The sequence below is a fragment of the Chionomys nivalis genome, chromosome 8 (genome assembly GCF_950005125.1).
Source record: "Chionomys nivalis chromosome 8, mChiNiv1.1, whole genome shotgun sequence".
Taxonomy (NCBI): Eukaryota; Metazoa; Chordata; class Mammalia; order Rodentia; family Cricetidae; genus Chionomys; species Chionomys nivalis.
The window spans coordinates 95,110,119-95,138,009 of NC_080093.1; the positions used below are offsets into that span (position 1 = coordinate 95,110,119).

The 27,891-nt window shown below is 41.7% G+C and overlaps 1 protein-coding gene and 1 non-coding gene across 7 annotated transcripts in view; one reads left to right on the forward strand and one right to left on the reverse strand.

The window, feature by feature from the left end:
• The window catches only part of Nup98 (nucleoporin 98 and 96 precursor), a 99,347-nt gene extending 71,655 nt beyond the window's left edge, over nt 1-27,692 (forward strand). For 5 of the 6 annotated variants that reach the window (XM_057777392.1, XM_057777395.1, XM_057777394.1 and 2 more), the window contains 13 exons: nt 1,811-1,993; nt 2,585-2,738; nt 6,787-7,216; nt 8,955-9,184; nt 11,941-12,207; nt 14,243-14,400; nt 15,753-15,896; nt 17,165-17,307; nt 20,592-20,813; nt 21,563-21,804; nt 22,252-22,406; nt 26,288-26,399; nt 26,499-27,692. In XM_057777392.1, the coding sequence (XP_057633375.1) occupies nt 1,811-1,993; nt 2,585-2,738; nt 6,787-7,216; nt 8,955-9,184; nt 11,941-12,207; nt 14,243-14,400; nt 15,753-15,896; nt 17,165-17,307; nt 20,592-20,813; nt 21,563-21,804; nt 22,252-22,406; nt 26,288-26,399; nt 26,499-26,716 (2,658 nt within the window). In that variant the 3' untranslated portion in view covers nt 26,717-27,692. Of the gene's footprint in view, nt 1-1,810; nt 1,994-2,584; nt 2,739-6,786; nt 7,221-8,954; nt 9,185-11,940; nt 12,208-14,242; nt 14,401-15,752; nt 15,897-17,164; nt 17,308-20,591; nt 20,814-21,562; nt 21,805-22,251; nt 22,407-26,287; nt 26,400-26,498 lie in introns of those variants that run through there. The other variant, XM_057777398.1, reaches the window with a different exon arrangement.
• LOC130880877 (U6 spliceosomal RNA) lies at nt 107-210 on the reverse strand. Its single transcript, XR_009057671.1, has one exon. It is a non-coding gene; the product is annotated as a U6 spliceosomal RNA (small nuclear RNA).
• Nucleotides 27,693-27,891: the final 199 nt, after the last annotated feature.

A 27,891-nucleotide genomic window follows, 5' to 3' on the forward strand; every position in this document is an offset into this window, starting at 1 on the left:
CTATCTTGTATGTGGTTTGTGTGTGGTACACGTGTTACAGGTATGTATAGAGACCATAGTAATAGGTGTCTTCCTCTCTCACTGTCCATGTTACATCTTTGAGGCTCTTCATTCAGAACGCGTCACGAGTTTGCGTGTCACCCTTGCGCAGGGCCATGCTAATCTTCTGTATCGTTCCCATGTTAGTGTATGTGCTGCCGAAGCGAGCACGAGGCAAGGTTTCTAACTGAACCTGGCACTTACTGTTTAGCTAGACTAGCTAGCTGGCTAGCAAGGTCCAGAGAGCCTCCTGCTTGTGCCCTACAGTGATTGACTTCTTGCATTGATGCTGGGGAATCTAAACTTAGGACCTCGAACGGTACTGACTGGACCAAATTATTTTGTCATTATTATGTCTTTAAAATTGCTTTATAATGTAAATGTAACTTTTTGAAAATAGTGTATTTTATGAGCATTGATTGTTTGGTTTTTTTTTTTTTTTTTTTTTTTTTTTTGCCTGTATATATGTCTGTCTCTGTAAGGGTGTCAGATCCTCTGAAATTGGAGTTATAGACAGTTATGAGCTGTCATGTATTTGCTGGGAATTAAACCCAGATCCTCTGAAAGAACAACCAATGTTCTTAATTGCTGAGCCATCTCTCCAGCCCCTGTAAATGTAACTTTTGATTCTTTAAAACAAAAAGAATTGGGGTTGTCTGTAATACTGTTGCTTGTTTATTTTTTTAGGGAAAGTAAGTGTGGACCTTTCTCATACTCCACATCAGATTGCACACACACTGCACTTGTTACTCTAGTCACTCAGAAGAGTATGTTCCAGAACCAAAATTATTAACTACAAGATTATACCTGAGCGGTAGTGGCGCACGCCTTTAATACCAGCATTTGGAAGGCAGGCAGGCAGGTCTTAGTTCCAGGCCAGCCTGGTCTACAAAGCAAATTCCAAGGCAGCCATGGTATAGAGAAACCCTATCTCGAAAAACCAACAGAACAAAAAATGCAAAGATTGGGGCTTGAGAGACCCAGATTCATATCCCAGCACCCACATGGTGGCTTATAGCCATCTGTAACTCCAGTCCCAGGTTTTTTTTTTTTTTTAAATATTTATTTATTATGTATACAATATTCTGTGTGTATGCCTGAAGGCCAGAAGAGGGCGCCAGACCTCTTTACAGATGGTTGTGAGCCACCATGTGGTTGCTGGGAATTGAACTCAGGACCTTTGGAAGAGCAGGCAATGCTCTTAACCACTGAGCCATCTCTCCAGCCCCAGTCCCAGGTTTTTTAAGGCTGTCCTCTAGCCTTTTCTGCCACCAGGCACACATACATACAAACAAAACAAAACACATTGAATACACATACATACAAACAAAATACACATACATACAAACAAACACATTAAATACCAGGGAAAAATGCAATTATTTGCACACTAAATGTAATTTGAGAGAGTGCCTATGCTTAATAATTATTTCTCTTTTTTCAATTACTTCCGAGTCATTGGGAGGACAGGGTAACCCTATGTAGATCAGGAATTATAGTTACTAACAAAGGGAGATACGGTATAACCTTTGTCTCTAAAGACCACTGTATGGTTGTTGGCTTAGCTCCTAGATCCTGCTTCATGCTAATTCCAGAAGGATGGTCCGTGAACCATTTGTGTCCCAGATTCTTAGAGAGGCAATTAATATTAAAGCCTTTTAGCAAATATCTCATCTCTTAGAATATGCAGAATATTTCTAGATCATATTCTGAGTAAAGTTTATCTGATGTACTACTAATCTGTTTGCTTCTCTGTTTTTGCTGTCTGCAGAGCCAGAGCCCAGAAGTCGAACAGTTAGGGAGGGTTGTGGAACTGGACAGTGACATGGTAGATATCACCCAGGAGCCAGTTTTGGATTCTGTGTTAGAAGAGAGCATGCCTGAGGATCAGGAGCCTGTTTCTGCTTCAACACACATTGCATCTTCACTGGGAATTAATCCACATGTCTTACAGGTGACGTTCTGGCCCTCCTTACTACGGCAGAAAGCCAAACTAATATTTAATATCTGTGTGACATCATACCTCTTCTTTGATTATACATTTTAGACTATTGAGAGTTCAGTATAATGGAAGGAAATAGGCCAGTGTCACAGGTGGTTTCTGTTTTTCCTGCTTAAAATCAGAAGATCTGTTAACAACTGCCAGCACTAAGTTCTACTAAATATATATCACTGTCTGCTTTACAGAGTAGTCTTGGGGTTTCAAACTTAGAAATCTTAGAAACATGGTAAATACGGGTTGAATTTCTCTCTCTTTATAGCTGCAGCCTTTTTGTGTGACTTTAGCCTTTGGCTTATGTTTGACTTTAAAATTATTTATTCAGCAAATGATAGTAATCACTGTGTGTCGGGACTGGTGGACACAGTAAATCAAGACGAGAATTGCATGAGTTCAGTTTTTCAGGCACATGCAGTGAAGTACTGTGTTGGTCGCAAAACTGTTACACTTGTTCTGGGCTATTTTTTGGCTCATATAAACTGTATTTTTCTTTTATGGTCTTTCATTTATGGGAAGTAGTCATTCTATAGATAGTGCCTTTTTTAGATCATGAAGGCATCCTTGCTTGTTGATGAAGAAGATGTAGATGCGATGGATCAACGCTTCAGTCACTTCCCCTCCAAAGGAGACACTGTTCAAGAAATCTGTTCTCCTAGACTCCCCATTTCAGCCTCCCACTCATCAAAATCCCGCTCAATAGGTACAGTATAAATGTGCTGTTTCGGGGGCTGGAGAGATGGCTCAGAGGTTAAGAGCATTGCCTGCTCTTCCAAAGGTCCTGAGTTCAATTCCTGGCAACCACATGGTGCCTCACAACCATCTGTAAAGAGGTCTGGTGCCCTCTTCTGGCCTGCAGATACGCACACAGACAGAATGTTGTATACATAATAAAAATAAATATTTAAAAAAAAAAAAACAAAAACAAAGAAATGTGCTGTTTCTCAAGAGACCGTTGAGTTAGATCCTTCTAAGCTGAATGGATTTCTCTAGCAGAACCCCTAAAAGCCATATGAATAACAATAGGCATTTTTAAATATCCATTATAATCTTACTGTCCAAGACAGGGAGATTGCTATAAGTTTGAGGTTTACCAGAGTGACACAGCCAGACCAAGGGAGCTGGAGAGATGGCTTAACAGTTAGAGCACTTGTTCTTGGAGAGGATCCCAAATGAGTGAGTTCTCAGAACCCACATAGTGGCTTATAACCCTCTGTTGTCCGATTCCAAAGGATCTGACACCCTCTTCTGGCCTCCCTAGCCACCAGGCACACGCATGATATGTGTACATTCATTTAGGCACTCGCACACATTAAATAATTTCTTTTAAAAAATGTAAATGGGTCAGTAAAGTAAGTGGCTTAGTATACAAAAGTACTTGTCTGATACCTGAGGTTGGTCTCTAGAATCTATATGGTGGAAGGAAAGAAATGACTCCCTGACATTGTCCTCTGACCTCCATATGTATACCGTGGTGTGGTGATGTTTTGTTTGTGCTGTAACAAACACAGCTTGCCTGAAGATCAGAGTATGGTGCTAGCCACACTAGTTAGCCACAGAGGCCAGGCAGTGGTGGCTTACACCTTTAATCCTGTTTGTGAGACAAAGGCAGACAGACTCTAAGTTCAAGGCCCTCCTGGACTACACAAATTGAGTCAGTTTAAAAGAAACAGCCAAGCAGTGGCGTCTCACACCTTTAATCCCAGTACTAGGGAAGTAGAGACAGAAAGTGACATGGCTGGGCAGAGAAAGGAATATGCAGCAGGAGGAAATAGGAACTCGGGAATTCAGTCTGAGGGTTTTATTATTAAGACCAATTAGATTCATGATACACCACGGCACATGTATACAACCTGCATGCACACACAAATGAATAATATTTTAAAACAAAAAGGTCAGGGGGGCTGGAGAGATGGCTCAGTGGTTAAGAGCATTGCCTGCCCTTCCAAAGGTCCTGAGTTAAATTCCCAGCAACCACATGGTGGCTCACAACCATCTGTAATGAGGTCTGGTGCCCTCTTCTGGCCTGCAGACATACAGACAGAATATTGTATAAATAATAGTAAATAATTAAAAAAAAAAAGGTCAGGTATGACAGTGACAAGTTTTTAAGCATCATAAATAGTTCTGTATAATGAAAACATTTGTGTTTTTTGAGGAGCGTGTTTTAATCACTTGTGAATGTGAATTACGGATTGAGGACTAATGTCCTAAATTCTAACACAGTGCTAAGAAGATTTCACAAGTTGCCATGTTCTTTTTGTGTTGTAAGTCCTTTCATTCTCTTGCTGCTTTCTAGGATCTTTTCCCTAGAAAAATTTCACTGATAGTAAATTTCAAGTTACTCCTTTTCCCTAAACCTTTGAATAGTCCTGTGGGGTAAATCACATAGTAGAGTTTAAACTTTTCCTAGTAGGATTACTACTAGGTTATAGTTTATGGAGTACTGGGCTGGAGGAATGGTTCAGCAGTTACAAGCATTGACTGCTTTCCCAGAGGACCTGGCTTCAATTTTCAGTCTCCTCATGGTAGCTCAGCACCATCTGTAATTCCACTTTAGGGTACACAGTGCCCTCTTTTGGCCCCTCAGATACTGAAGTATATGGCATACACTCATGCAAGCAAAAACACGAACTTGTTAAATTTTTATCTCCTTTAAAAAAAGGTTATGGAGTATTAATATCAGTAAGACTTTAAGCAGTTGTAATTTCAAAATACTTTGAAAGGTAAAGAACTACCAGTAGAAATTTTGTTGATGTTTCCTTAAAAGCTAAACAGGGGCCAAGTGGTGCAGCAGGCACATACCTTTAATTCCAGCACTTGAGACAGAGGCCTCTGTGAGGTTGAGGACAGCCAGAGCTGTTACTCAGAGAAACCCTATCTTGGGGGGAAAAAAAGGCTCAACCTAAATTTGATCCCTAGGACCCAGATGGTAGACGGAGCAAACCAACACCTAAAAGTGTGTGCCATGGTGCACACACACTCACATGTGCATGCACAAAACTTAAAAACTAGAATTAAATGATTGAGGACCTTACACCAATATTTTCTGTGCAGGCAATGGTGGTGGATACCTTTAATTTCAGCACTCAGGAGGCACAGGCAGGCAGATCTGAGTTCAAGGCCAGCCAGGCCAGGTTTGCAGAGGAAGTTCCAACCCCATCTTGAAAAATGTCTATTTTATGTGTATTAAGTGTTCTGTCTATATATATGCAATGTTACATGTGTGTGCAGTGCTTACAGAGGTAAGAACAAAGTGTCAGAACTGAAGTTAGGGATGGTTGTGAGCAACCATGTTGGTGCTGGGTACCAAACTCAGGTCATCTGCCAAAAGCAAGGAATGCTTTTAACTGAGCCTCCCTCTCTCAAGTCCCTATAGTGTCCTGTAGTATATATAGTCTCCATTTCCTCATAGCTAGTAACTTGCCTTTTCCCCTTTCTTTGTCCCCTGCTTTCGCTAGTCAGCTTTGATCTCCAGACATTTTTTTCTTTCATGTCATCAGTACATAAATAGTATTAAATATCTATAGCATCTAAGACCCTAAATAAGAGAAAACATGCAACATTTCAGTTGCATCCGTCATTTTTTAAATAATATTATTGCATGTGGGATTTTCAGTTACATGACCATTGAGTTTTACCCAGGCTTATCACTCAGTCTTGCTACTTGATAACTTTGGATTTAGAAAGTTACTTTTCGAGCCCAGCGGTGGTGGCACATGCCTAACACTTGGGTGACAGAGGAAGACAGATCTCTGTGAGTTGAAGGCCAGCCTGATCTACAAGAGCTAGTTTCAGCTCAGGCTCCAAAGCTAGAGAGTAAAGGGGGGGGGTGTACTTTTCTGAGTCCAGCTTCCTCGCTTTTTTTTCCCTCTCTCTCTCTCTCTCTCTCTCTCTCTCTCTCTCTCTCTCTCTCTCTCTCTCTCTCTTTTCTTTCTTTTTTTGTATTTTCAAGACAGTTTTTCTCTATTTAACAGCTCTGGGTGGGGGGGTGGAGTTACTTTTCTGAGTCCAGCTTCCTCACTTTTTCTCTCTCTCTCTCTCTTTTTTTTTTTTTTTTTTTTTTTTTGGTATTTTCAAGACAGGGTTTCTCTATTTAACAGCTCTAGCTGTCCTGGAACTAACTTTGTGGACCAGACTGGCATTGGACTCAAATGCAAGGATTAAAGGCATATACCACTACACCTTGCAGTTTTTTCTTTATAAAGTCGTTATATTTCTTGCTATAATTTCATGGCTAAAAAGATAATTATTGTGAACTGGAGTAGTGGCTCAATGTTAAGAGAACTTGTACTGTGCTTACAGAAGACCCTTGATCCCCAGCACCCACATTAGGCAGTTCACAGCCACCTGTAACTGGCTCCAGAGGGATTGGACACATGGCATCCACAGGTAGCTACAGTATATTGACATACCTACACACATACACATAATAAAAAATAAAACCTTTTCTTAAAAGTAATTATTATGAGCCACACAGTGGTGGCACACTACTCTTAACAGGTGACAGGTGGATCAAGGATAAATTGGCCTACATAGTGAGTTCTAAGACAGCCAGGGATACATTGTAGCCAAGTGTGGTGAAGCAGGCTCCACTACTTAGGGAGTTCTAGAGCATAAGCTACATAGTGACTATGTATCAAGAAAACAAAAACAGCAAAAGTAATTATTGTAAAATCTGAGTATCTCCACGTTTAGTTTAGTGTCCTTAATTGTTACTGGGGTTTAGAGTCTTTTCCTCCTTGTTTCAGTTGGTGGGTTGCTGCAATCAAAATTTGCAAGTGGAGCTTTTCTTTCACCAAGTGCCTCCGTCCAAGAATGTCGCACTCCCAGAACTTCATCTCTAATGAATGTCCCATCCACATCCCCCTGGTCTGTCCCTCTGCCGCTGGCCACTGTGTTTACAGTGCCCAGCCCAGCTCCTGAGGTTCAGCTGAAAACAGTGGGGATACGCAGGCAACCAGGCCTAGTCCCTCTTGAAAAATCTGTTACATATGGCAAGGGGAAACTCTTGATGGACATGGCCCTATTCATGGGACGTTCGTTTCGGGTTGGTTGGGGCCCCAACTGGATTCTTGCTAACAGTGGAGAACAACTACATGGCTCTCATGAACTGGAAAATCATCAGGTTGCCGATTCTATGGATTATGGATTCCTGCCCAATCCAGTAGCTGTTAAATCGTGAGTTATGTTTCTTGATGCTTTTTGGGAGTGACAGCATTGTAATTGGGGGTTGTCAGCACCCTGCTTTTTTATCTTTCTATATAGATTTCTTAACCCATGTATTCTATATGCTCAGTATCATATATGTTCCTATGTAGTTCCTAAAATTAAGTCTCTGATATTTATCATACAGAGTGTATTAAGTTTATACAAAATATGTACAATTTTCCTATTTTTATAATACTTAAATTTATACATTTACTGTGGATTAAATGAATATGAGACTTATTTTTTTTTTTAATATTTATTTATTATGTATACAATATTCTGTGTGTATGCCTGCAGGCCAGAAGAGGGCACCAGACCTCCTTATAGATGGTTGTGAGCCACCATGTGGTTACTGGGAATTGAACTCAGGACCTTTGGAAGAGCAGTCAGTGCTCTTAACCTCTGAGCCATCTCTCCAGCCCCGAGACTTATTTTTGAAGTTGATTTTTGGAAAAATAAAAATCATCAGTCCTTAACTTCACAGAAAAATGAATTCTAAATTTAATTGCTTCTAGATTATAGTATTATACTATTTCAGAGATTATTAATATCTTAAAACTTATCAAGGTCAGACTGACTTCATGCTCATCTGAATTTAGAGTGTTTCCAGGCGTAGAGGCACATACCTGTAATCCCAGCACTCAAAGATGGGCAGAAAAGATCACAAGTTGAAGGCTATTCTGAGCTATATAGCAAGAGTCTAAGAATCTGTTTTAGAAACTCAAGTGCTAAGAGATAGCCCAGTGGAACAGCACTTCCATAGCATGCCCTGGCTTTATTCAATCTCTACGACTTCAGTTTAAAACAGACTCTGGCCATGTGTGGTGTGGTATACACCCATATCTAGTCATTTGGTTTATGAAGCCTGCAGAGTTAGAAATTCATAGTCTTTCTTGACTATTTAACAAGTTCAAGAGCTACATGAGATGTGTCTCATAACTTTGGAATCCAAGTATTTGCAAACTAGGTATTGTACATATAGCTTTTGGCTTTGAGATTTGTAGGTCATCATGAATGAGTGAAGCCAGTAACTACTGATTCCCATCCACACGTGGGCCCTGAGATGTGCTCTGTTGCATTACAATCATTGGTTTATCCTACATTGTATCATTTATGCATGATTTTATAAACATTAGTATTGGTCATTAGAAATTATTGGTCACTGAGTTTATACATATTTATATGTGTAAATATTTGTGTATATACAATATAAACCATTTTTAATATTTCAGTCCATCTCATTAGTCTTTTCAGTATTTAAGAAGCTGAGGCTGGAAAGATGACTTAACTGGCCAGGAGTATTTTCTACTCTTCAGAGGACCCAAGTTTGGTTCTTGGTACCCTCAGACCTCAGCATACACACATACTTACATACTAATCAATCTTGAAAAATCATTTCTAAAAATAGAACTAAGCTCTGAGGGCTGTGAATGTAGCTCCGTTGGTAGAGTGTTTGTACAGAATGCACAGCATAAATCCACTGTAGTGGACAGTGTCTGCGTGCCTGTAATCCTGTCACTTGGGGAAATTCAGTGTGATCCTTGCTTACATGCTCCAAGACCAGCCTGACCTACTTGAAACCCTCTCTTAAAAAACAAACATTACAGTGAAATGCTTTTTACTCTGTTGGAAATCAGCAAAGAAACAAAGGTTGGTCGTAGGGAAATTTCAGCTGTTTATTTTCTGACTCACCTGTTGTTTCTTCTAGTCTGTCTGAATCCCCATTCAAAGTTCATTTGGAAAAACTCAGTTTGAGAAAAAGGAAGCTGGATGAAGATCTGCAGTTATACCGGACGCCTCTGGAGCTCAAGTTAAAGCATAGCACTGTCCATGTAGATGAGCTGTGCCCCCTCGTTGTCACCAACCCTGGGGTTTCAGTCATTCGTGATTATGCAGATTGGGTTAAAGAGGCACCCAGAGATTTACCAGAAGTACAAAGTGAGTACATATTATGCTCCTGGCCTTTGTCCCAGGAGCCAGGTTAACAGTAGTGTGTATTCTAGGAGGATGTATTTCTTCACAGGTATAAGGTGACTTCCTGTGCTTACGTATTCCTGCAGCTCGCCAAGGACAAGAAGAAAGAAATGAGTTACAGGCACTCTTACGTCCTTTTATATATAAATACTTCCTTTGAAAAGTCAATCTCTTGGATTTCTGTGATTATATTCCTTCTATTTCAAGCCAAGATATTTAACTGTGTGTCTTGCAAATCATCTTTATGGGGACAGTTTCCTCTCAAGTTTTATTGACTTAAAATTTAAAAAATAATAGTAGTGGTAGTGGCGTGAAAGTGAAAGGAAGCCCTTTAACTGACAAATGACAGAGACATTTAGTAACAGTGCTTGAAGTTTATGTAGGAAGTTCAGATTTACAATTACCATTGTGTCAGGAGATGTGCAGTTATTTGCCCTTTATTGTTATTATTGGCATGTGCTAGCTGTGTGTATGTGTGTGTCCGAACATTCTTTGATTGTATTTGCGCTCTCATATCCCTGTTACTTAACTTTATCCCTTCTGTATCCCTCCTAGCCTTTTATTATCATGTCTGTCTGTTTTTCAGTGCAAGGTCGCTCTGTGTGGCCCTGTCTATCCTGACCAGGCTATCCTCTAATGCAGATAGAGGATAGACCAGGCTATCCTCTAACGCAGAGATCTCCTCCTCCTGCCCCTGCCTCCCAAGTGCTAAGTGTTAAAGGCATATACCACTAAGCATCGCTTTTCTTTCTCTTTTTAACTTCTTTTTCTTAAATTCCACTTACAGAAGAGAACATGGGATACCAATTTTGTTTTGTTTTGTTTGGAATCTAACTTATTTTGCTTAGCATCCATTTACCTGCAGATGCCCTAGTACTTTTTTTATTGCTCAGTAAACCTCCACCATGTATTTAGACCGCACTTTCTCTGTCCATTACCTCAGTTGGTAGACATCAAGACTGATTCCCTAACTTGGCTGTTGGAAATCATGGTGCAGTCACAGTGTGTATTCAGGTATCTCTTAGGAGTTGGCTTTTGTTTTTTGGCTAAATCATATGGCTAAATCACCCTGTAATTACATTTTAGTTTTTTCAGTCTTCATACTGGCTGTCATAGTAACTAGGCTAATTTACATTTCTAACAATATATAAAAGTTCCTTTTCTCTACATGCTGTATCAATCAGTATTTGTATATTTTAATGATTTGGTTTTCATTTTTCTTTGATGTTAATTTTAATCATTCCAACTGGGTGAAGTGGAATCTCAAGGGAGTTTGGATTTGCATTTCCCTGGTGGCTAAAGGTTTGTACTTCATTAGAAAAGTGTTGGCTCATTTGTTTAACCATTTATTGATTGTTCTGCATTTCTTTTTAAAACTTTTTTTTTTTTTTTTTTTTTTTAAGTTTTTCGAAACAGGGTTTCTCTGTGGTTTTGGAGCCTGTCCTGGAACTAGCTCTTGTAGACCAGGCTGGTCTCGAACTCACAGAGATCCGCCTGCCTCTGCCTCCCAAGTGCTGGGATTAAAGGCGTGCGCCACCACCGCCCGGCTAAAACGTTTTTTAGTATCTTTATTCCGTACGAATCCCGTTAGACAAACAACTGGAAAATACCTTCTCCCATTTCATAACTTGTCTTTTGACGGCTGACTCTTACGCCATGCGGAAGCTCTTTGCTGCGTACATTTTGTCAGCACTGGTTGCTTATTACGTCTTCAGGAAGTCACTGCATAGTCGTGTACAGTATAAATGTCTCAAGTCTTAGATCAAAGTGGGGAGTAGGAATCTATCCTGGGTCTCCTGCACTTGAATGTTCAGTTTTATTAATACCTCTTATTAAGCAACTGTCTTCTCTCTCAAATAAAGGTATTTGGCACCTTTATTAAGACTCGTGGCAGGCTCAACATTACAAAGAGAGAGAGTGTGTGTGCTTGTATATATGTGTACTACTCAAATGTGTGGGGGTCAGCTTGCAGGACAGTAGCCCTATCAGTGGTTCTGTTTCCACCAAAAGTCTCTGGGTCTTAGAATGCAGAAAGAAAACTAGCTCAAACAGTCTGCTGCTGCTGTTGTGGGGAAGTGAGGTGCAGATGGTCAATGATCCCCGCACCTACATGGAGTCTCACGACCATCTTTATCTCCAGTTCCAAGGGTACTGATGCCCTCTTTGCCTTCTGTGGCCACCAGACGCACATGGGGCACAGACACACATACATACAAAACATTCATACACAAAAATTTTTTAAAGCATTTTGTAGTAGAATTTCATTTGGAGAATGATTTCTTGCCTGTCACAGTTACTTCTTTTTTCTTTTTTTTTCTTTTTTGCTTTTTCAAGACAGGGTTTCTCTGTGGTTTTGGAGCCTGTCCTGGAACTAGCTCTTGTAGACCAGGCTGGTCTCGAACTCACACTCACAGAGATCCACTTGCCTCTGCCTCCCAAGTGCTGGGATTAAAGGCGTGCGCCACCACCGCCCGGCCTGTCTGTCACAGTTAATAACCATAACTAGGCTAGAGGAATTTAAGGGTCATCAAATTATGTCGTTAGGTGAGTATCACAGGTCCATAGAGTATACCCTCAACCTATGCAACTTATAAGTTGAGGTGAATGGGTTGGGAGTTGAGTGTTTGTGGTGGTACTTGATGTGTTTTGACCACAGTTAGTGACAGGTTTTCAGCAGTAATCAACAAACTTTCATAGCATTACTTTTTGTGCTTCCTTAGCTCTGAAGCACTGGAGCCTGACGTGGACATTATGTGAAGCCCTATGGGGCCACCTAAAGGAGCTTGACAGCCAGCTGGACGAACCCACTGAATACATTCAGGTTCTGGAGCGAAGAAGAGCTTTTTCCCGCTGGCTGTCGCGTACTGCTGCACCCGTTATTGAAGAGGAAGTTTCCTTAACCCGAAGAGACAGTCCCATAGAAGCTGTCTTCAGCTACCTCACAGGCAGTAGGATTAGTGAGGCCTGTTCTCTGGCACAGCAGTCAGGTAGGAATGAGATCCTCTGCATCACTACCTTCTTGTATACTGTCCCTGCCCCTTAATTGTAATTTGCCTTTTATCTGTATTCCAGGAAGATGGTTGCTTCCTCTAGAGACCATGTCTTGTTCTTCTCAACTTAAATATTGTTTATTAAAATTTTGTTGATTTTGTTATATGCATTTGTAGTAAAATCAGAAACTGTAGATAAGTAGAAAACAATAAGCAAAATCACCCAAATTCTAAGACACATTTTTAGTGTGAGCTTTACTTAGATGGTTATTCTTAGAATCATAAAGCATACATAAATGCATGCCCACAGAACAACATGTACATGTAAACGGTTCGCACTTGGTGTCCTAGTTGTCCTCATTAATATAGTGGTGAGTGTCCTTGCCTGTCAAAGATAATTTCCTGATGTATATTCTGTTCTTTTCATATAAAATATTATAGATAGCAATAGTCAAGTGCTTCTTAGCAATCTTTTAATATAGCATTGGCATATTCCTTTTTTTTTTGTTTGTTTGTTTGTTTGTTTTTGTTTTGGTTTGGTTTGGTTTGGTTTGGTTTTCCCCTGGTCTTTCAAGACAGGATATCACTGTTGCTTTGGAGCCTGTCCTGGAACTCTCTCTATTGACCAGGCTGGCCTCAAATTCAGAGATCCACATGACTCTGCCTCCCGAGTGCTGGGATTAAAGGCGTGCGCTACCACCACCTGGCTTGACATGTATTTGTTTATGTGTATAAGTGTACAAATGAACACCTATGCACACATGGAGGTCAGAAGAGGCTGATGGGTGTCTTCTACTCCTTTGAGCAGGGTCTTTGGGTTTTTGAGGGGCTCACCACCTAGCTCTCAAGTAAATCACACACAGATGTTTATTCTTAGTTATAAATGCCCTGCTTTATCTTGGTTTGTTGCTAGCCAGCTTTTCTTAAAATTTTTCAGACTTTTGCCTCTGGACTTTTTCCTTTTCTTGCTTCTGTATATCTTTTTTTGTTTTGGTTTTGTTTTGTTTTCTTTTTCTTTCTTTTTTTTTGGGGGGGGGTGTGTTTCAAGACAGGGTTTCTCTGTTGCTTTGGAGCCTGTCCTGGAACTAGCTCTTATAGACCAGACTGGCCTTGAACTCACAAAGATCCCTGCCTCTGCCTCCCGAGTGCTGGGATTAAAGGTGTGCTCCAGCACCGCCTGGCTTTCCTTTTCACTCTTAATCCCATGGCTGGCTGTGTGACTGTGTGACTGACCCCTGTTGTTCTCTGCTTCCTCATTTCTTCTGTTTATACTCTGCTTGCCAGTTTCGCTTCTCCTTTCTCCTGCCTCACTATTGTTGGTTCAGCTCTTTATTAGACCATCAGGTGTTTTAGACAGGCAAAGAATTAGAACTTCACAGAGTTAAACAAAGGCATCATGAACAAAAGCAGCACTTCTTAAAATAGTACTCCCCAACAGAGTCTAGTGTTTTCTCATTAGGCTGGAATCCTGCAAACCTCAGCAATCTTGTCTCCAACCCCACTTGGACTTGGGCTTACAAGTGTGCATGGGACACCCCGCTTGTTTCATAGGTGCTAGAAGCCAAATGATTGCACAGCAACCCCCCGTTTGTTTTGTTTGATTTTAATTTTTCAAGATGGGTTCTCTGTAACTTTGGAACCTGTTGTGGAACTTGCTCTGTAGACCAGGCTGGCCTCAAACTCAAAGAGATCCGCCTCTCTCTGCCTCCTGAGTCCTGGGATTGATGGCGTGTGCCATCTCTGCCCAGCTGTTCTTTGCTTTTCAAGACAGAGTTTCTCTATAGACTGCCCTGGCTGTCCTGAAATTCAACTTGTAGACCAGGCTGACCTTGAACTCAAAGGGGTCACAGAAGGAGTAGAAAATTTATTATAACTACATATTTGTATACCTCTTTAAAGTACTTTAAGATAGTGTACTCAGGCGGAAAGTGTCTGTACTTTAGCGCTGATGAGGTGCGATGGTGATAGCCTACATGTGTCGTCAGGTAGTTTAGCCCTTGCCCTCACCAGGAAACTTGTGTTTCTGTTACAGGTGATCATCGCCTTGCTCTTCTTTTGTCTCAGTTGGTGGGTAGCCAGTCAGTCCGAGAGTTGCTCACCATGCAGTTAGCCGACTGGCATCAACTCCAGGCTGACTGCTTCATCCAGGATGAGAGATTGCGCATATTTGCCCTGTTAGCTGGAAAACCGGTAATGTCATTAATTTTTATTTGTTTGTTTGTTTGTTTGTTTTTTGTAAATTATATGCTGTTGATATAGCTGCCAGTTTGGTCTCATCTCTAGATAGAAATATTTTCAAATTAAAATGTCAGGCAGCCAGGTACAATGGCTCACACCTTTAGTCCTAGCGCTTGGGAGGCAGAGGAAGGTGATCCCCTTTGAAATCTAGTCCAGGTTCAAATCAAACCTGGTCTAGAGAAGTCCAGTATAGCTGAGACTACATAAAGAGACCCTGTCTCAAAACACATACCTTTAATCCCAGCACTCGGGGAAGCAGAAGCAGGTGAATTGCTGTGAGTTCAAGGCCATTCTGGTCTACAGAGCAAATTTCAGGACAGCCAGGGCTGCGCAGAGTAACCTTGTCTTAAAAAACAAACAAACCAAAAAAGTATGTTGGACAATTAACCAAATACAGTTTCTGTGTTCTCACATTCAGTCTCAAGCATGGTACGTGCATGAAGAACAAAGGATAATTTGCCAGAGTTGATTCGCTCATTCTACCAAGTGGTTTTTGAGAGTCAAACTCAGGTTCTCACACTTTACACACTCAGCCATCTTCTCACTGGCCTGAAAGAATTCTTTTAATTATATAAATGGTAAAATTGGGGCTGGCAAGATGATACAGCAGGTAAAGAGAGGTGCTTGCTGTCATTTGGTCGGTGGAACCCACTTGGTGGAAGGAGAGACTCTTACAGACTCTGTCCTCACACACACACCATGCCATGCGTATTGCCCACATGTGATAATAAATGAATACAAAGATGTAAAGTTGAAGTCTGTATCATATATCATAGTAGTGTGTGCATAGTAAGCTGTATAATCCTCTGTCTTCTCAGACATTAACATTTTTACATCTGTATTGATGTATAGGTTCATATTTGTATATATGCGTTTATACAGGCAAGGTCAGTTTTGGAGAATAATTTTGAAAGTTTTTCTTCAATTTTCGGTATATCGTCATTTTCCATTGTATAGTATTATTTTTTAATAGTCACCACTCTTCATTTTACCAAAAGTGGAGTGATATTTTAAGCCAGTTTTTTGTTGCTTATTCTTTGTCTAATTCTGTGTCTTTATAGGTGTCTTATCGATTATGGCAAGAAAATAGGAGGCAAGATTACATTAAGACTGGTGGTGGTTATGCAGTCCTTTAATCCTAGCACCTGGGACAGGCAGAGGCAGGAGGCTCTCTCAGTTCAATGCTAGTCTAGTCTGCGTAGTGAGGCCCTGTCTCAGAAACAACAAACCGTAAGAGCAGATGGCAGACAGGCAGTCATAACCAGGGCACATAAAGTTGTCATGTGGTCCTTTGTCTCCTGCAGGTGTGGCAGCTCTCTGAACAGAAGCAAATCAATGTGTGCTCCCAGCTGGATTGGAAGCGTGCGCTTGCTGTTCATCTTTGGTATTTGCTTCCACCAACAGCCTCCATTTCCAAGGCTCTCAGCATGTATGAAGAAGCATTTCAGGTATGTGTGTTCAGAAGAGCCAGGTGAGAACTCTGATGACGCTTTAGTCTTTCCAGAGAAGTCCTGCAAGCCAGGCATGGTAGGTACAACCTTTAATCCCAGCTCTTGGGAGGCAGAAACAGGTGACCTTCTAAGAAACAGGTGATCATCTATGTTGTGAGACCCTATCTCAAAAAAGAAAATTTAAAAGGTGTACAGAGAAAAAGTCATCAAATCACTCTTTTCTTTCTTTTTTCTTTTTTTTGTTTTTTTGTTTTTCTTTTTGTTTTGTTTTGTTTTTTGTTTTGTTTTGTTTCTTGAAACAGGGTTTCTCTGTGTAACAGCCGTAGCTATCCTGGAACTAGCTCTTTTAGACCAGACTGGCCTCGAACTCATAGAGATTCACCTGCCTCTGCCTCCCCAGTGCTGCGATTAAAGGTGTGCACCACCGCCACCTGGCTTCAAATCACATTTTATAATACAATACTTACTATTGACTGCCCTCTTTGAAAACACTGTTAAGTTGAAAGACCCAACAAATTCAAAATTTCATCCTTTACCTTACCTCTTCAACTTCTCCGTCTGCTTTTATTCTATTTAAAACAGTAATTTTCTTACTGTTTTTTCTGCCTTTAAATCAAAGGGTTTTCATTTCTAAGACCATCTTTCCCCTTTGGGAATTGCTTAAGCTTGACCTCAGGTTTAGTTTGCCTCTTATTAACTTGTAAGCTCAAATTTCTCAATATCATTTTTTATATCTCTTATCATTGTTGAATTAAAAAGCTGTATATTAAGCCAGGTGGTGGTGATCTATTATGCCAGCCTGGTCTACAGAACAAGTTCCAGGAAAGCCAGGGTTACACAGAGAAGCCCTGGCTCAAAAGCACCACAATTCCTTGCTGAGTTATTTGTTCTGTTGTTTTAATTTTTTATTTTTTCATGAGTTGTTTTAAGACAAGGTTTCATATAGCTCAAGCTTAGTCTGACTTTCAATTTATGATCGCTCTGGAGTACCATGATCCCCTTGAATCCTTTCTTACTTATTCATATTTTATATTTGCTTTTCATAGCATTTATATAGGCAAAGATTACACTTAAAACAGCTCCAGGGAGCTGTTTGAAGTCCTTACCAGACTGAAAATAGGTAGGTCAAAAAGCTGCAACATCTTGATTCTTCTAAGTGTCACAGCATCCGTAATACAGGTGTCTGAATAATTGAGACATGAGAATACTAATTGATAAAACTCAAAACTTTTGTTGTATTGCTTTAACAAATTTTCCCTTTTCAGAATACTTCTGAGGGTGATAAATATGCCTGCTCCCCTCTTCCTTCATACCTGGAGGGGTTTGGTTGTATAGTAGAGGAAGAAAAAGACACACGGAGACCACTTCAGGATGTTTGTTTCCACCTTCTGAAACTCTACAGTGATAGGTAAGCCAGGGCCAGGCATGGCCATTGCTTCAGTCAATTTAGTTGAGATAGAGTTTCCACAGAATAACTACCAAGACAACTGAAACATTCTCATCACCTACAGAAACTCCCTCATCTGATTTAGGAATAATCCTCAGTCCTGAACAGTGATGGGGTTGGGGCTTGATGTTTGAGGAATTTACATATTTGAACTCAGTCTGTACTCTTTTGTGCCTGGCTTATCCATGCTAATATGAATAGCAGGGGTTTTAGGGAATAGTTACTTTGAATTTGTAGAATTTTGCGTAATTTCATGTAGATTAGCTGGTGACTTAGATATTGTTGGTTTGGCTGTGAGGGGCACAAATATTTATTTACAGAAGTAGCTACAGCAGGTCTTTGGCACAAGCTGCTAAGGAGACTGAGGTATGAGAGGTTCACTGGAGTCCATAGGTTTCAGTCTACCAAGCAACATAGCAAGACCCATTTAAATGAAAGAGGTTGTTATTTTACATTCTCACTAGTAATGTTATTTGTCTTCTTCAGAGCTTAGTATAGTATGCAGTGGTATTCTCTGTGTGGTATACATGTTTTGATTTATTTATGTCTTTTCTTTTGGTAGTTTGAGCCTGGGTCTCTAAACAGGCTGGCCAAGAACTCACTCTCTGTAGTGAACATTCAAATTTCTTCTTCCTTAGTCTTCTATGAGTTAGGATAACAGTAATGTACCTCCATGAAATGTTTTTTTCATATATAATAATAATTTTATTCATTTTTGTCCATGACATTCAAGCTCCACATGAACTACAAAGAAAGTCTATCAAGAAAACAAATTTTGGGGCTGGAGAAATGGCTCAGAGGTTAAGAGCACTGGCTGCTCTTCTAAAGATCCTGAGTTCAATTCCCAGACACCACATGGTGGCTCACAACCATTTGTAATGAGATCTGGTGCTCTCTTCTGGCATGCAGGCAGAACACTATATATACAAAATAAATAAGTTTTTAAAATTCATAATAATCAATTTCCATGAAATGTTTTTAATAAGAAATGGAGAATGGCTTATCTATCATTAATAAATTAGCACATACAATTATTATATCTAAATAAAAATATTTTGATACTTTTTATTTTATGTGAGAAATAACTTGGATTTCTGGGTTTTTTTTTTTGGTTTGTTTTTGTTCATAAAAAGGTCACAGCTTATTTCTACTTTTCAGGATGCTTTCGTTAAAACAGTATTTATGAAATTGGAACTGTAGTACATATATAAATAAAATTTTACCATTCATTTATTTTTCGCTCTCATCTTTTCAAATCTTTTGACTTTTGGTTTTTTGATGGTTGATTGGTTCATTTATTTTTGAGACAGTCTCTCTATGTAGACCAGGCTGGCCTTGAACCTACAAAGATCTCCCCGCCTCTGCCCCAGCCTCATGAGTGCATGGTACTCAACCATGCCTGGCTAAATTTAATTATTGTATTTGATGTGTCTGACTGCTTATGGCTATGTATATAAGTGTCTAGTGCCCTTAAAGGTCAGAAGAAGGTGTCAGATTACCCAGAACTAGAGTTTTGGGTCATTTTTACTATTCATATGCAGTCTGTGCCTATGTGAGTTAGAGGACACCTTAAGACGCAGTCCATTCTGTCTGTTCACTGTGTGGTTCCTGGGTTTGAGCTCAGGTAGGCAGTCTCGGAAGCAAGAGAAACATTTTTGTCTGGTCTTTTTTTTTTTTTTTTTTCTATTCCTTTCCCAAAACAGATTTTCTCTGTGTAGCTTTGGAGCCTGTGCTGGAACTCGCTCCATTGAACAGATTGGCCTCAAACTCAAAGGGATCCACCTGCCTCTGCCTCCCAAATGCTGGAATTAAAGGCGTGTGCTGCTGCTACCCAGCCCAATTTGCTAAAGTTTTAATGCTATATAACTCTTTTATTATTATAGAACTTTTGATATTTTCTATTTATCCACAAGTCAGGTTGTGATCATTTATGTGCTAGAATAAAAAAACTCTAGAGAGGGGTTTTCTTTCTTTCTTTCTTTCTTTCTTTCTTTTTTTTTTATTTTCGAGACAGGGTTTCTCCGTAGCTTTTGGTTCCTGTCCTGGAACTAGCTCTTGTAGATCAGGCTGGCCTCGAACTCACAGAGATCCACCTGCCTCTGCCTCCCGAGTGCTGGGATTAAAGGCGTGCGCCACCACCGCCCGGCTAGAGAGGGGTTTTTTATTGAAGGTTTTTTTTTTTTTTTTTCCCCGAGACAGGGTTTCTCTGTAGTTTTGGAGCCTGTCCTGGAACTAGCTCTTGTATACCAGGCTGGCCTCGAACTCACAGAGATCTGCCTGCATCTGCCTCCCGAGTGCTGGGATTAAAGGCTGCACCAACACTGCCCGGCTTGAAGTAAAATATTACATCAAGTTCAAGCATTGGTATGCACCTTAGTCCCGGCACTCAGGAGGCAATCAGCAGGTGGATCTCTGCATCTAGCCTGGTGTACACTGCAAGTTCCAGGATTGACAGGGCTCTCTCAAAAAATAGAAGAAAAAGTTATTCAAAGCTTTTTCTTACCCTTTTAAAATATTCGTAGAATCTATAATAATCACATTCTTGTTACTGATAATTTTTGTATTCGCTTTCTTACTCTATGTAGTTATGATTTAATTGGTCTTCTAAAGAACCAGTGTTGGTTTCACTGTTATTCCTGTTATTGATCCTTCTCAGAATGAAAGAGAAAAGTTCTAATGGATAAGTACAAAGAGTAAAACCATCACTTAATACTTTTGTATTAAGATGACTGAAATTGCCAGGCTATAGTGGCGCACACCTTTAATCCCAGCACTTGGGAGGCAGAGGCAGGTGGATCTCTGTGAGTTTGAGGCCAGCCTGGTTTGTAGAATGTGACCTTGTTTCTCTCACACACAACAGTGAACATTACAACCCACAGGAAGAAATGACCTCCACCTTCACTCAGTGAATAAAACAGTCTGAATGGTCCTAAGGTTTTAGCATGGCTAAGAAAAGTAGCAGATGCTATAATAAAAAATAGGGAGAACAGAAATTGTGAACGTCCGTATATTAGAATTCCACTGCCAACCCTGAGGCCGGGTGGTGGTGGCGCACGCCTTTAATCCCAGTACTTGGGAGGCAGAGGCAGGCAGATCTCTGTGAGTTCGAGACCAGCCTCAAAAAACCAAAAATCCACTGCCAACCCTGTTAGATGGCACACCCTCGTGAGACACAGAGCAGTGTACCTGTCCAGTACAGATGATCTGCTAGCTGAGTATCCTAACTGAATACTCTTTCTCTTCAGACATTACGATCTCAATCAGCTGTTGGAACCTCGAAGCATAACTGCAGATCCTTTGGACTACCGCCTCAGCTGGCACCTTTGGGAAGTGCTGCGGGCTCTCAACTATACCCATCTCTCTGAGCAGTGTGAGGGTGTGCTCCAGGCCAGTTATGCTGGCCAGCTGGAAAGTGAAGGGCTCTGGGAATGGGCCATCTTTGTCTTCTTACATATTGAGAACTCAGGGTGAGCAAAAAGCCTTTGGACCCTGTTGGGGAAATACTATTTTGAAGTGTATTGCATCTTTTCATACTGCTTTTGTTAACGATTCAAAGATTGGTTTGAATATCTAAAATTAACCTGCCAACAAGAGGCTGAGTGAACAAGTAGCTGACAGGAAGTAAGGAGGAGTCGTGTGTAGCAGGTGTTTTTAAGTGGAGAGGGCACTGGGTTGTCTGGAAGACACTGGCAAAGGGAACAGAATCCCCTCGGACTGTGGTCCCTTGCGGCTTCAGCTTTTGCTTAAGCGGCAGCTGCTATAGATAAAAACGTAACAACAGAACCCAGTGAGTGTATCTAGCACCTAAACATAAAAGCTAATGAGTCAATCTTTTTAGGCTCTGCTCAGCAAGTTATTGCGTAGAGCATCTGTTGAGATGTAAGACCCAAGATGACTCGGCAGTTAAGAACATTTACTTCTTTTCCTTGGGGTCTGGGTTCAGTACTCTCACTGCCTGTAGTAACCCTAGCTCTGGAGGATCCAACACCTCTGACATACAAGGGCACTTACATTCCTATGCACCAACAAACACGTGTACACATATAAAAACAATAAAAATAAGTATTTTAAGAAAAGTCAGAATTTAAAATATCGACTTTGTGATTTGGTTTGGTTTTTAAGTTTGAAGTGGTTTCCTAGAGATGGAGATTGCCCATGTGAATGATTAGCCTTCTCCGTGACCAAGATGATACTCCAGCTTCTTTCTTCCCCATAGCATGCGTGAGAAGGCTGTCCGCGAGCTGCTGACTCGACACTGCCAGCTGGCGGAGACCCCCGAGTCCTGGGCTAAAGAGACTTTCCTTACACAGAAGCTCTGTGTGCCTGCTGAGTGGATTCATGAAGCCAAAGCAGTTCGAGCACACATGGAATCCGATAAGCACTTGGAGGCCCTCTATTTATTTAAGGCCGGCCACTGGAACCGCTGCCACCAACTTGTCATTCGCCATCTTGCTTCTGGTGAGTGCAAACGCCTACATCTCTCGGAGTTACCCTGCACTTCTCTAAACTGTGAGCCCTTGGGATGGCTGAGGCAGAGGTGCTTTAGGACAGGGCAGGTTTAGATCAATGTTCCACCAAACGCTACAGAAGCGGCTTGATCTGCATGAGAGGCTATGGGGCTAGGAAAGATGGCACTGTTGTAGTTACCATCTGCCACAGACGTCCCTGCTGTGCGCTACACTCTTGCTCATGAGTGCAGATGTTAACCAGCAACACCAGAGACAGCTGCTTTGAGAACGGAAGCCAGAAGGTCCACAGGGGTGCCCTTATCACCCTTCATCTGCTTAGGAATTCTCAACAAGCAGCTTTTCTTCTCCTTCCTGTCTGCCTTAGATTTATGCCTGGTCCTCTGTACTGTTGTGAACCACATCCTTATACACTGAAGCCATTGTTTTGTTTCTTCAGATGCTATTATTAATGAGAACTATGACTACCTGAAAGGGTTCTTAGAAGATCTGGCACCTCCAGAGCTCAGCAGCCTAATTCAGGACTGGGAAACATCTGGACTTGTTTACCTGGATTATATTCGAGTAATTGAAATGCTCCACCGTATTCAGCAGGTACCTAAATTCCTTAAACTACTGTCCAGTTTTTCTTTTCATAGGCACTTAAAAAAAAACAGATTTCAAAAAGCCATACTAGCCAGGACATCCAGGGCTGCTTAGAGAGGCCTTACCTTGAAAAAAGAAGAGAAAAAAGAAAAAAGGGAGCTGGGCAGTGGTGGCGCACGCCTTTAATCCCAGCACTCGGGAGGCAGAGACAGGCAGATCTCTTTGAGTTCGAGGCAAGCCTGGTCTACAAAGTGAGTTCCAGGAAAGATTCTAAAACTACAGAGAAACCCTGTCTTAAAAAAAAAAAAAAAAAAAAGCCAAACAAACAAAAAGCCATACTATAGCAGGTTGTGCGGGTGCATGACTTTATCCCTAGCACGTCGGAGGCAAAGGCAGATGGATTGCTTAGTTTTTCAGGACAGCCAGGAAACTTCTCAAAAGAAAAAACAAAAACCAATAAAAACCACATAAGCCATACTGTACAATACAAAAGAAAACGTAGTGACACAAACATACAGTCCCAGCATTGGGAAATGAGGCAACGGGATCAGAAGTATGAAGCCAGTCTAGGCTGTGTGAAGCTTTATATCAAAAAATGAAATTCATTGGTAAATGTAACTAATACTGTTGAAGATGAGACTTTGGGTGTTTTGTTTGTTTTAGCTGGTCTTAACCTATAACCTAGACCAGCCAGGATCTCACTGTGTAGCCCAAGAGAGCCCTTTTGGGGTATATTTTTGGTACAGAGAGGAGAGTGAGTGTGGTGCATGCCCTAGCACAGGCCTGGAAATCCAAGGACAGGTTGTGGAAGTGGGAAGCAAGCTCAGGTCATCAGACTTGGCAGCAAACACCTTTAGCTGCGTGCCATCTCGCTGGCTGCTCTGCTTCCTCTCTCTTGCTGCCAAAACTTGTGGGACATTTTCTTGTGCCTGCTAGATCATTGTGTATTTTTTTCACATCTTTACATTCTTGAAGTTTTGGGGGAGATCTCTCATATTGTGAACTTACATACCAGTCAGAATAGAGGTTCAGAGCTCAAGCTCCAGAGGTCAAAGTATTAGGTTCAATTTAGGTTTCCCACATTGACTAAGTTACTTAAACTTTCCACGCTGTGAGGGTTACAAGGAGTACAAGTTAGGGTGGGCAGTGGATAGACTGTAGAGTGTATCCAACAGAGTTTTCATGAAGGTCACACAAAATAGGCCCAGGGCTTTGATGCAGTAAATTACACACAACACACAAAAACCTTGCCCCGGCTCCTATCATCCACTTATAACTCCAGCAGTGAGTGAGGCATGTGATGGGCATAATTCAGGAGTCACTGAAGAAACTCTATAGTTGAAATCAGTTTATTTATTCAACTTGGTCTTTAAAGAATCCCCAATATGCCGGGTAGTCGTGGTGCATACCTTTAATCCCAGCACTCGGGAGACAGAGGAAAGTGGATCTCTGAGTCCGAAGCCAGCCTGGTCTACAAGAGCTAGTTCCAGGGCAGGCAACAAAGCCACACAGAGAAACCCTCTCTCAAAAAACAGAAAAACAAAAACAAAATGAACCCCCAATGTGGTGAGTTCTGTGATGGATTTGGGAGCTGTAGAGGTAAACAATATGTTTTTTTCCATTACTAAAAGTACTGATTCATTGGGGGGAAGATGTATGTAAGTAAGCCAGAAATCACCATAGAATAAAGGAAAAGATTGTTCTGACAATATGCCAAGACAAAAAAGGAGAACATGATCTAATCAGAGGGAATCAGAGTGGCAGTGTAGCTGTGTCCACATTCATAACTTTATGAAACACATGCCTCACTTAGTCTCTGATTTGGGGCTCAGTTAAGAGCACTTGCTGTACTTGCAGAGGTTCAGGTCCTAGTACCCACGTGATAGCACGCAACCATTTTTAACTCTAGTTAATCCAGGAGATCCAGTGCTCTCTTCTACCCGCATACATGCAGACAGAACACTCATGCACAAAATAAATCCTTAAACCTTCCCAGCTTTGTCTTGCTGTATTGCTCTTTACTCCATGTATTACTTGTAAACACGCTCCAGCTTACAGGGTTTGGCTGTTTGCTTCACCTGCAAAGCTTGGCTTTCTCTTGTTAGGCAGGTCTTAGCTTACACATGAACTCTCCAAGGACACTTCTGATACTCTCTCCTGAAACAGACATTCAAATTTTGGGGGGAGGGGAGTAGTTTTGAGACAGTGTTTCTCTGTGTAGGTTTTTTTCTTTTTTTTTTTTAAGATTTATTTGTGGCCGGGCGTTGGTGGCGCACGCCTTTAATCCCAGCACTTGGGAGGCAGAGGCAGGCGGATCTCTGTGAGTTCGAGGCCAGCCTGGTCTACAAGAGCTAGTTCCAGGACAGGAACCAAAAGCTACGGAGAAACCCTGTCTCGAAAAATCAAAAAAAAAAAAAAAGATTTATTTGTGTATACAATGTTCTGTCTGCATGTCTGCCTGCAGACCAGAAGAGGACACCAGATCTCATTACAGATGGTTGTGAGCCACTATGTGGTTGCTGGGAATTGAACTCGGGACCTCTGGAAGAAGAGCCCATGCTCTTAATCGCTGAGCTATCTCTCCAGCCCCTCTGTGTAGTTTTGGAGCCTGTCCTGGAACTCACTCTGTAGACCAGACTGGTTTCAAACTCACAGAGATCCGCCTGCCTCTGCCTCCTGAGTGCTGGGATTAAAGATGTGGGTCACCACTGCCCAGCAATGACATCCATTTCTTTATACTCACAGTTTATCACAGCTGTGATTCTATAAGGTAAATTACTACTTGATATTTTCTTGTCTGTAAAGTTCATGAACACAAAGGCCTCATTTTGTTTACTGCTGTTAAAAGTTAGTAGTAGGCTCTGGCAGAGGGTAAGATAGACATAAATCAGTGAGTTTTGCAAGCCTTCTTCAAAGTGAGTTCCAGAGCTGGTAAGATGGCTCAGCAGATAAAAGAACTTGTAGCCAAGCTTGACGACCTGAGTTGAGACCCCAAAGTGGCCATGGTAAAAGGAGAGAGTGGGCTCCCCCAAGTTGACTTTTGACCACCATATGCTTGCATGGCTAGCATTCACAAACATCACATAAGTAGTAAATTCCATGAAAAATGCATCTTGGAAAACATCGAGTAAACCTAAGGAGGGAGGTGGTTGGAGGCGCTGGATGGTTCACACTGAGGAAGATAGGGTAACTAACTGAGAGAGGGGCAAGGTTAAGGCAGATGAGATGTTGCTACAAAATATTCAAGACTTGAATGGATAAAAGTAAATCGGCTTTGTTTTTTGGAAATGTATCTGTACCAGCTGCATTGGCAAGACTGAAACGGGGATAGTGGAAAGTTTGAGACTAGCCTGAGATGTGCAGTGAGTCCAGGCCAGCTGGGACTACATATCAAGACCCTGTCTCAAAGACTAATGGCTATAAAGCGATCACAAATTGGAAGTAGAGGGTGACACTAATAGCTGTGGTGAGAAGGGTGCTACAGAACCAGAAGATTGGTATATTGGGCCAACATTGAGTATAACTGGAGCCATGGGGATGGATCAGGAGAGTGTATAGACTGAGGAGGTGCTGCACTGCTTTAGGAATGTCTGAGTTTAGAATAAGGAGATGTAAAGTCAATACTGGTTTGAATAGGGCCTCTTACTTCCTCTCTGAACCAGATTTACCCTACCTAAAGTTTTTGGTGCTGTGTTAAACTATGTGGTCTGTGAGTCATCATCTAAAGACCTGTCCAACCCAAGTGTACTTTCTCTCCTTCAGCACTGAATGCAGAGGCACTGCCATCAGCTTCTCAGTTTTTCTCCTCCTGTCAATTGTTGCTGGGACTTTGTGTAATCTGTGGTTGAGGTAGAAGTTTCTTTTGTCCTTACTGGTCTGCTCCTCTGCAGGTGGATTGCTCAGGCTATGAACTAGAGCACTTACACACCAAAGTCACTTCACTGTGCAGCCGGATAGAGCAGATTCCGTGTTACAGTGCCAAGGACCGCCTGGCTCAGTCAGGTAAGCTGTAGGCCCTGCTTTCATGTGACTTACTTCCTGTCTTTATGACAGCCTCACCAGTGCTGTGTGGTCAGCACTCATTGTGATTTTTCTCTCTAGATATGGCCAAGCGTGTCGCCAACTTGCTGCGGGTAGTACTGAGCCTGCAGCATGCTCCTGATGCCACCTCCAACTCAACACCAGACCCTCAGCGAGTTCCTTTGCGTCTGTTGGCTCCCCACATTGGCAGACTCCCCATGCCTGAGGATTATGCCTTGGAGGAACTTCGTGGTCTCACACAGTCCTACCTGCGAGAACTGACTGTTGGGAGCCAGTGAGCCCAGCTCTTCGTCACACTCATGCGCACTCCCTCCCTCCCCAGCTGTGCCCAGCACTGTTCTGACATTGTTTGCCAATCTCTGGGTAGGTGTGGACTCCTCCACCCCCTTTTTGCTGCCCTAAACAGCAGCATCCACTAGTTGTTCAGGGGTTCTCCTAACTAACACTGAGCATAGCATACAAGGGCTTTCGGAACCAAAAAAAAAAAAAAAAAGACAGGTCAGGTCTCTTTACCAACTTCAAGACCATTCTTCAATTTCTTTTTCTTTTGAAAAATGGTCAATAAAGCCTCTTTGACAGAACCTCCCCAAAAACTGGGTTACCCAGAGTTCTGAGTCTTGTGACACACACACCCCATGCCAACGTCTGTCCTACATCGCTGCACCTCTTCTGTGTGAAGGCACTGAGACAGGTGACAGACAGATGTCTAGTAGATGACTCATTTGTCCCTGAAGATTTCTTAACACTGGGATTGGGACCTTGTCGAAGACAGAAGGGCTGTCTGGCATGGAAGTAGAGCTCTGCAGGGCTCCTTTTTTCATTCCTCATCTGTCCTGTGGACACCACACCTGCCCTACTGTCCTGTGCAGTGTGTTTCTGCGAAGCCCCTGATTGCGCTGGCCCTTGATTTATCAGTCATCTTCCTGGGTGTGCAGGAGTTTGGATGAAGAATGTGAAAGGTGTTCCTCCCAGCCCTCCCATCTAGCCAAGAGCGTTTCCCACCCTTCATCCACCTTCCCAGAAGGCACAGCTGTCACTAAGACAGGCCTGGCTGGGCCCTAGGCACCGAATCCGCATTGCTGCTGGCTGTGGAGAGTCCCAGGCTCTGGCCTGAGACAGGAGAAACTTGGGGCTGTCACACACAATATGACCACCCCTGGGTCTTTGTGCATGAAGATTATGTAAAGGTTTTTATTAAAAAAAAATTATATATATATATATATAAATGATCTAGATTATTTTCCTCTTTCTGAAGCTACTTTCTTAAAAAATAAAATGTTTATAGTATTCTTGATGGTACTGACTTTTTCTTTGTGTTTTGGGGGACTCATTTAAATAAAAGCATTGTAAGTTAAAGAGAGAACAGACGGCTAAGGAGTTAGTTCAGCAGGTCAAAGCACTAGCCACGGGCTGGAGAAATGGCTCAGCAGTTAAAAGCACTGACAGCTCTTCC